General features: G+C 39.9%; 2 protein-coding genes across 3 annotated transcripts; one reads left to right on the top strand and one right to left on the bottom strand.

Moving 5' to 3' along the window:
* The first annotated feature begins 582 nt into the window (after positions 1-582).
* LOC125468838 (cytochrome P450 86A8-like) lies at positions 583-3,216 on the top strand. The gene has a single exon (XM_048565317.1). The coding sequence runs from the start codon at positions 1,269-1,271 to the stop codon at positions 2,877-2,879; it is 1,611 nt and encodes a 536-aa protein (XP_048421274.1). The 5' UTR covers positions 583-1,268; the 3' UTR covers positions 2,880-3,216.
* A 183-nt stretch (positions 3,217-3,399) lies between these two features.
* Positions 3,400-8,613, bottom strand: LOC125468837 (ascorbate transporter, chloroplastic-like). Of its 2 annotated transcripts, XM_048565316.1 has the most exons (12): positions 8,286-8,613; positions 7,358-7,646; positions 7,054-7,252; positions 6,590-6,697; positions 6,157-6,312; positions 5,530-5,745; positions 4,896-5,105; positions 4,538-4,675; positions 4,333-4,434; positions 4,168-4,233; positions 3,874-3,958; positions 3,400-3,768 (listed from the first exon to the last, which is right to left on the bottom strand). In XM_048565316.1, the coding sequence occupies exons 1-12, from the start codon at positions 8,338-8,340 to the stop codon at positions 3,671-3,673; spliced, it is 1,722 nt and encodes a 573-aa protein (XP_048421273.1). In that variant the 5' UTR covers positions 8,341-8,613; the 3' UTR covers positions 3,400-3,670. The 2 variants fall into 2 exon arrangements, with proteins under 2 accessions (XP_048421273.1, XP_048421272.1); XM_048565315.1 differs by having other exon boundaries at positions 7,054-7,646.
* Positions 8,614-8,872: the final 259 nt, after the last annotated feature.

The following is an 8,872-nucleotide window of genomic DNA, read 5'->3' as shown; positions in this document are numbered from 1 at the left end:
TGTGAGTGTAGTCAAATTGTAGATCAGTGTGCTCTTCTTTTTGCACATGAGTTCGAATTCTCTTTTTGTTTAACAATTTTTCTTCAATGACACGTAGCACTGAGTGGTACAAAAAATGAATGGTTGATATTAAAAAATATATATATATATATAACAATTGAGAACTTTAAATTTAACGATCAAATCACCTGTAATACTGAATGTTACATAATAATAAAGGTACACCCTTTAAATTAGATTGGATTAAAATAAAGCTCCAATGAAAGAACATAACTTACAAGAAAAAAGGGCCAAGCTAGGGTGACGACCCACTATTGATCCGATTGGACTTTACAATAGTTGTGTCGTGTGGAATGGATGACCTATTTATCATTGTTTGGTTTTGTTCTTTGGTCTCTCTCTCTCTCTCTCTCTCTCTCTCTCATGTATAGAGTTCCTCAACTAATCCCATTAAATTTTCCTCTTCATTCAATGCTCTTGAATTAAATCTCCTCTTCCATTTCCAGTAAAAGTAGTTGTGTAAGTGTGTGTGTGTTTCCTTGTGTGTGCATGAGAGAGAGAGAGAGAGAGAGAGAGAGAGAGAGAGAGAGAGAATGGCATCGTAATTTGCTAGAGCACTGGTTTTCTAGAGAGAGAAGAAAGGTTTTGAGCGAGAGAGCTTTAAAAAGTTCAACGACTTCTGAAGAAATTTATGGCGCCTGTGCTGTGCTGTGCTGTGCTGTGCAGCTTAATTTTTAGTGAGAGAAAAATACAGTGAGAGAGAGAAAGAGCAATGTCAAGGACCAGTCTGGCCTCAATAAATTGCTCACCTATAAATCTCTCTATAATACTCCATTTTGTACTACCACACATCACACACCTCCACTTCCATATCTTCTGCTTCCTCTCCTGCTTCTTCCTTACTCCAACACCAAACCGCCACCTTATAATCTTCATCAATCATCAATATTATTATTCTTCTCTACCCATTTTTTGTTTAGATCGGTCAAGTTTCAAAGTCCCTTCCTTTTCTCAATCAAATCTCTCAAACATTCATGAAACTCCCTACCTGGGTTTTTCTCTAAGGTACGTTTTGCAGTAGCTTCTTCCACTTCTTCACAATAACTCACACCAATAAAGCAACTTTCCCGGAAAACAACATTTTCTCGGGAAAATATTTTGGAGGAAAACAGGTTCTGGTTCTGGTTCAGTGATTGAGTGCGGGTTTTGCATCGCCGTTTTTTGAGTTTTTGGGTTTGGTTTACCATTACGTGGCGGACAAGTAGAATATGGAGATTGGGACGGCATTGCTGGTTTTGACGGCGATCACGGCTTACCTCCTTTGGTTCACCTTCATCTCACGGTCGCTAAAGGGTCCACGTGTCTGGCCGTTACTGGGTAGTCTCCCGGGTCTCATCGAAAACTCGGACCGGTTGCACGACTGGATCTGTGACAACCTACGCGCCTGCGGCGGCACGTACCAAACCTGCATCTGCGCCATCCCCTTCCTCGCCAAAAAGCAAGGCCTCGTGACCGTCACATGCGACCCGAATAATCTGGAGCACATACTCAAGACCCGGTTCGACAACTATCCCAAGGGTCCCACCTGGCAATCCGTGTTTCACGAGCTGTTGGGCGAGGGCATCTTCAACTCGGATGGCGACACGTGGCTGTTTCAGAGGAAGACGGCCGCACTGGAATTCACGACCCGGACGCTGCGCCAGGCCATGGCTCGGTGGGTCAGCCGAGCCATCAAGCTCAGGTTCTGCCCAATTCTCAAGTCGGCTGAGCTTCAAGCCGAGCCGGTTGATCTCCAAGACTTGTTACTTCGGCTTACTTTCGATAACATATGCGGCTTGGCGTTTGGAAAGGACCCGCAGACGTGCGCCCCGGGTCTTCCCGACAACGGCTTTGCCACAGCCTTCGACCGAGCCACCGAAGCCTCGCTGCAGCGGTTTATTCTGCCCGAGGTGTTGTGGAAGGTGAAAAAATGGCTTGGGCTTGGAATGGAAGTCACATTGAGCCGAAGCCTTGTGCATATTGAGGAGTATTTATCCGACGTGATTGCATCCCGTAAGCTCGAGTTGCTGAGTCAGCAGAAAGATGGGAACCCACACGATGATTTGTTGTCACGGTTCATGAAGAAAAAAGAGAACTACTCGGACACTTTTCTCCAACACGTGGCGCTCAATTTCATCCTAGCTGGACGCGACACGTCATCTGCCGCGTTGAGCTGGTTCTTTTGGTTGATCACTCTTAACCCAGTAATTGAAGAGAAAATCCTCCGTGAAATTTGCACTGTTCTGATTGAGACACGTGGCAATGTCGTGGCGAGTTGGTTGGACGAGCCGTTAGAATTTGAGGAAATTGACCGATTGATATACCTTAAGGCAGCATTGTCCGAGAGCCTAAGGTTGTACCCTTCCGTACCGGAGGACTCAAAGCATGTGGTGTACGACGACGTTTTGCCCGACGGCACATTCGTGCCTGCCGGATCGTCGGTGACATATTCCATATACGCAACGGGGCGGATGAAATCGACGTGGGGAGACGATTGCCTGGAGTTTCGTCCGGAGAGGTGGCTATCTCCCGATGGTAAGTTCATAATGCATGACTCAAATAAATTTGTAGCATTCAACGCGGGTCCAAGAATATGTCTAGGGAAGGACTTGGCTTACTTGCAAATGAAGTCGGTAACCGCGTCGGTTTTGCTCCGCCACCGTCTCACGGTGGTGCCGGGCCACAAGGTGGAGCAAAAGATGTCGTTGACGTTGTTCATGAAGTATGGACTCATGGTGAATGTGCACAAAAGGGAGCTGGAGGCAATTGTGTCAAGCATTGAAAAGGAGGTGGCAATGGAGGGACAATTGCAAGGGGAAGAGCAAGAGTGTGGCCGTTAAATGTAACGGCGTCGGTGGCGGTGGAGCTGTGGTTGGGGTGGCCTAAGAGGGTGTTCAATTTTTGGGGTGGTGGAACCCATGGGAAATGGGAGAGGACTCAGGGGTATAATGGGAATTTGGTAAGCAAAGCCCATTGTGGTTTCAATTAAGTGTTTGCAATTATATTGTTGGGCCACAACAACAGCACAAGAAGGCACGGGTCCAATCATGAGAGAGAGCATCTAGCTTTCCCTTGTAAGCAAAAAGCTTTGCAAATTTTTATTTACATTTAATATTCTTTACGTTCTTGTTTGTTCAGATTTCATAAATTACTTTTATCAACATTTATTACTATTCATTTGCAAGACATCTCGTTTCGCTCTCTTGCACTTAAGTTTGAAAGCTTAGAGTATATTGCTTTGTTAAGAAAAATTGTATATGATCAATGATTTGATATTATTGCAACTTTATTATACATAATGAATCAACCGTTGATGTAAACTCTTGTGATTCTAACCACTTGAGCGAGCGATAATGTTGGTAGTCAGAAAGACAGATGTAGCTGGTTCTTATATTCCATCAACTTGAAATAGAATACATATGCTTCTTCTTCTTCTGATTAATCTGTGAACTATTATTAGGAAAGAAATTAACAGCTATACGAAACAATTAGCATTGTATGGGCAAAGCAAAAGGCTCATATGTTGTTACAAAACCAATTTAAAAGCTACTTCGCTTAGCCAGATTTCCCTTCATGTGTTTGCGTTTCTTCCATCTTGTCATAATTCCGTTCCTTCTCTTCTTGCGTTTCTCTAGTCAATAATTTTCTCTCCGGTAGAAAATAAGTTCCAGATTAATGTGCCCATGATGTACAATACAACAGAGACCTTGAATACATCATCCCAAGAACCTGCAGAATCGAAGCACAACAAGTCAATACTAAACTGGAAACCGGAACTTGAGCGCAAAAAGCGAATTCAGGAGAGGTTGAATTAAGTAAAGCATTTGACTGTACCTCGTTGGAGTATGTAGCCGGTTGCAGCTGTACCAAAGACACCAGCAAGAACTCCTGCTGTGTTTGAGAGTCCCAGCAATACTCCCTGTAATTGTATTTATAAGTTTGATTGCACAGGATTCAGACAATTTGATTACTTGTTTAGTTCTTCGGTAAGGGATTCAAAGCACAAATAACCTTGTTAAATTAATAGACTAAAAATTGATAATGAAATATTGCTCCCCACAAAACTCCGAAGTGGAAAAATGTCGTCAAGTAGCCATAGGTTTATAACTTCGTAAGATAGCAACTCACAGCATAGCGAGGTCCAATGTCTTGGTGGTTGGAGTAGAGACCCGATTGTGAAAATGCATCAGATCCCTGTCAATAAGAAAGAACGTGTGAACAGATAATCGTAGGACTAATACTTACCAAACAACACATTCAAGCTCGGTTGAATTGATAACAACTAGTTTTTACCTGACTGCATGCCATGCATAGCACTGCCATTGCGGGTGTCTTGACACGGCTCAGCAGCGTAAGGAAAAAGGCTGGTCCCAGAAACCCAATTGATTGCATGATCTGTCAACAGAAAACGGATTTGTAGAAATCTTAAGAAACGCAAAACAGGAAAGTCGGCACCTGACCACACATTTAATAATTCAAGAATTATTTTAGTCCTTACCTTACGAACTGTCGTTACAGAAAACCCTTTGCTGACAAGTGTATCTGCAATCCAGCCTCCTATATTTGCAAAAATAGCCATTGTCAACCATGGCAAGACACAGAGGAGCCCGGATTCAGTGAGGTTGAATTTCAAAACCTGAAGATGCAAGACAATGTAAAAAGATTTTAGTGACTCAACAATTTATTGATAGGATTAACATCAAATCTGCTTCTGTTTTGGGTCAAAATTGTGGATTTTGCATGCGATTAGGTTTTGCGTGAGACATTACTTTTAGTTTCTACATCTAAAGATTGCATATCTTCTCCTATACATATGAGTGCCTGTATGCTCAATTTTGGAGGAATCAATTCCGTACCTGATTGTAGTATGTTGGCATCCATGTCAATAGAATAAATGTTCCCCAATTGTGGCAAAAGTGGCAGACTATAAGAGCCCAAACAGGTGGTTTTGATAATATTAGCTTCCAAGGAATGACCTTAACAGGTTCCTTAGATATGTTTCCACCCATGATAAGCTCTTTTTCCTCTGTGGTAAGCTCCGGATCTTCTTTTGGTGTGCTATATGCCTAGTGATACAACAATAAAGAAGATGTTCTAGAGTTAACTTTAATGGAACAACATCTGAACTGCCGTTCATGGCAGTTCATTCATACATTTTCATGGTGTCAGGAGAAGATCACCAGTTACGTACGACAAATGGGCATGAGAAACAATTAGTGTATATGATTTTATATTTCAAAAGACAAGTGATAATAATTCTGTACACTTTTACTTTTAAAATTTAGACTCAGTACTTGGTAGCAGTTAATTCACACAATCCCGGAAATGAAAGGGGAAAAATTACTGGATATTGCACAGCTCAAACAAGAACATATTAACAGCCTGGAGATATGATAACATTTATTTATCTATGCTCAATATAGTCTATCCTAATCAAGAGTAGACAAGGTAATTCAAGTATCTCAAATGTTCAAGGAAGCAAGATCTTACTTTATTCAGCCATAATGCTAACCAGATACATCCAAGAGAGCCAAACGAGTAAAACACAGACGGCCATTTAAACTTCTGGATTAGAATCGGAGAGACAGCCAACCCAATGACAGAACCAAGGTACATGCCAGTATATACTAGTGAAAGTGCTCTGCTTCTCTCAGACACTGGAATCCATTTAGAGAGTATGTTATTCATAGCAGGCATAGCGACACCCTGTGAACAAACAAGGAAAAAGGAAAATTTGTTCAGCAATGAAAACCCTTGCTTGAATTACCAAGAGAAAAAAAATCCTATTTCAAGAAGGAAGCTGAGATACAATAACTCAAATGAGAAAATTTAAATAATTATACATAAAAACTGAAGGAAAAGTTCTGCGTGCTAAACTACCAAAGTGAAATGATACAATTGGCGTTGAAATTAACCTGTCACACAAATACAAGTTTTCAAGTTTTAAGTGGTAATCGTTTTAGGTTATTTATTTTACTCCTGTCTTGTTTCTTAACTGAATAATACATTCCAAGCCAATTCCTAAACGAAAAGGTAAAACTTTCAATTAATATTACAATGCAGAGTTGAAGTCGGAAAGGACTAGAGATCCGAAGCAAAGCACTAGAAAAGACGGACCTCACCAATCCCCATGAAAGCACGCATGATAAGCAAAAATGGAAGACTGATTTTTGCTGCAATAGGCGTCAAAATTGTCGCTACTGACCACCAGATCACTCCAAAACCCAATACACGCTTTCCACCAATTTTATCTGCCAAAATGCCTCCAAGAATCTATTTACAAGAGCAATCATAGTGAATACGATCATACAGGAGAACTGAGTAGAAATCTAAGCACATCTGGATGGGAAATAGAGATATATGCATGTTCATATATGTATCTTGAACACAAAATATATGCAGAGCCAACTATTCGTAATAAAACAGTATCCCTAAACCATTTAAGAATACAATCATGATTAGATGCCCGCTAATGTTCTCAGAGGAGATTGAGAATTAAGGTGTAATTTATCTTTGAGTAATGCACACATGTTAGTATACTAAGTCAAACCTGAGTAAGTAGGTAACCCCAGAAAAAAGAGGACTGAATCAAGCCGACTGTGGCATTATTCCAGTTGAATTCATGTGACATGGGAAGTATTGCAATGCTCATGTTTACCTACAATATAAAATTTTAACATTGTTAGCTGATTGAGATGTATCACATTAAAAAACCAACACCTTAAAAACAGATTTTTGAGTTTTGCAATGCTTATGTTTAATGATGATGTAACATCAAGGTTACTGCCACATAGGAAAATAATTTAATTTCGAAAGAAATTGGCTTGGTAGCGTAAGACACCTTTACACTAATTATACAAGAGTATCTGTTGTGAGGAAAGAGGCTATATATAAATATATATATATATATATATATATATATGTATGTATGTATGTATGTATCATTGTGTATATATATCTTGAACCTTTCAATCAACATATATGCCCTATGATGAAAAACGGAAAAATACTCACACGATCCATGTTGCACAATAGGAATGCTGTAAAACAAAGGAGTACAATCACCCAGCGCCTAGGAATCTCCCACCAAGAAGATAATTTACGCACATTTCCACCTGCCAAAACAGCTTCACTTGACCCCTCTATTGATGTGAGCGAGTCTACCTCTGATTCTGTTATGTCATTATCCTCTGACTTGTAATAAGCATAGGTCCTGTTAACCTTAGCATGTTTATACTTATGATATTTCCTGTAATCAAGCTTATCCAACTTTCTTGATTGTAAACAACTTCTAAAAAAGTGATTTGAAGAAAGATACCTTTTACGATTTCCTATAAGTATTTGTTTAGTAATGATGTTCTGAGACCTTATAGCAGATTGCAGAAAGATGAGATGAGGGTTTTCGCCTTCATCACGCACCCTACATGTTGCCTTCAGAATGTTTGTATCTGAAGAGCCAATTGCACGCGGATAAGGGCTGTACGAGTATCCAGATATAGAACCACTAGCCCTCGAAGTACGTAAAGTTGGGTAAATTGTTTTCCCCTGATAATACAGACGCTTTCCCTTGTGATGCACAATGGCGTGGTTCGTTTGACATGCCTTCCCTGCCAATATCAAAGAGTCATAAAGTAACAATGTAATCGCCTCCGAAGCATCAAAATGTTGACAGTATAAGCAATCCGAAATTGTCCCATTATCTACTTCTAGCCTGGTATAAAAATTGTCTAAATTATTTTTAAGCCAAATTTAGTAAGTCCTTGATGAACTCAGAAAGATAGAAGTAGTCCCAAATTTTCTCAGTACATATATTTATACATACATACATACATACATACATGTCTGTTTAAAAACAAGAAACCCATCTAAGTTTATTAGGAAAAAGTTTACATGCACCGAAAATTCCCGCGGATTGTATTGAATTGTTGAATTTAATAGCAGATTTCAGTTAAATTATTACATTCATAGGACAATTAAGCAGTAAATTCAACCATTTTCTATTAAAAATCTATCAACATATCCAAATTATCCACAGAAAATGTAAAGCAGAAAAAGCAACATGCAACTAGATTAAACTGTTAAACTCATAAAATTGGAAAATTAAAAAAATACAGCAATCAAATTTAACCACATGCATGCAATAATTCCACTACAAACAAGCAAGAATTCACAAAATGCAACCAAAATTAATAATACTGGAAAATTTTAAAAATAATAATTTAGAACAAGGTAATGAAGCTACTAACCTGAACCGACAAAAGAACCGAAATTCCGGTTCGATATCAAACCGCCGATCGCCATTGAATGTATCCCCAACCAAAAGCAAGCTATAATCTCAGTGAATCAACAGTTGCAGGTTCAACGAAACTCTCACTCCATTTCGGAATTCAGAGAGTCGAACGACCAGATGGCTTAGAGGCAGTGACTGCGAGAGACGATTCCATGCGACGCCGTTTTGGGGCTCTCTCTGTGTGCCTCGCTGCTTCTCGGTCGTTTTCACTCTCTCCCTGACGATTGAGAGGATAACCAGACGCTTTTTTCTCATACAAACATTTTTTTTTCTGATTTTTTTTTACTTTTTTTTATTATTTAAACAAGCGGGAAAAATTGGGTGGGCGTTGTAGTCGAAGGAAGATGGGTTGGCAGGCTGACACGTGGAATATCATCTTCGTGAGAGGAAGGGAAGAGGACAAACATATCCAAATACCCCTCCATTCAAGTTGGATATCCAGTGGATTTAGAAGGGCGAAACGATAATTAGGGGAAGGAGTATGGGTATTTTTGAGAATTGACACCAAAAATAGGAACCAGCCAAGCAATCAGCCCGTCACGA

This window comes from the organism of the source record quoted next, unplaced genomic scaffold (genome assembly GCF_019419815.1).
Source record: "Pyrus x bretschneideri cultivar Hongxiangsu unplaced genomic scaffold, Pyrus_bretschneideri_v1 Contig4, whole genome shotgun sequence".
NCBI classification, from domain to species: domain Eukaryota; kingdom Viridiplantae; phylum Streptophyta; class Magnoliopsida; order Rosales; family Rosaceae; genus Pyrus; species Pyrus x bretschneideri.
This window is presented reverse-complemented; position numbering and strand designations above follow the sequence as displayed.

Excerpts from the sequence above, each read along its gene's own strand:
- LOC125468838 (XM_048565317.1), top strand. The coding sequence starts at position 1,269 with ATGGAGATTGGGACGGCATTGCTGGTTTTGACGGCGATCACGGCTTAC.
- LOC125468837 (XM_048565315.1), bottom strand. The coding sequence starts at position 8,340 with ATGGCGATCGGCGGTTTGATATCGAACCGGAATTTCGGTTCTTTTGTC. Across the intron at positions 6,698-7,053 it reads TATTGTGCAACATGGATCGT|GTAAACATGAGCATTGCAAT; the intron begins GTGAGTATTTTT and ends TTTATATTGTAG. Across the intron at positions 6,313-6,589 it reads GGGGTTACCTACTTACTCAG|ATTCTTGGAGGCATTTTGGC; the intron begins GTTTGACTTAGT and ends TCTTGTAAATAG.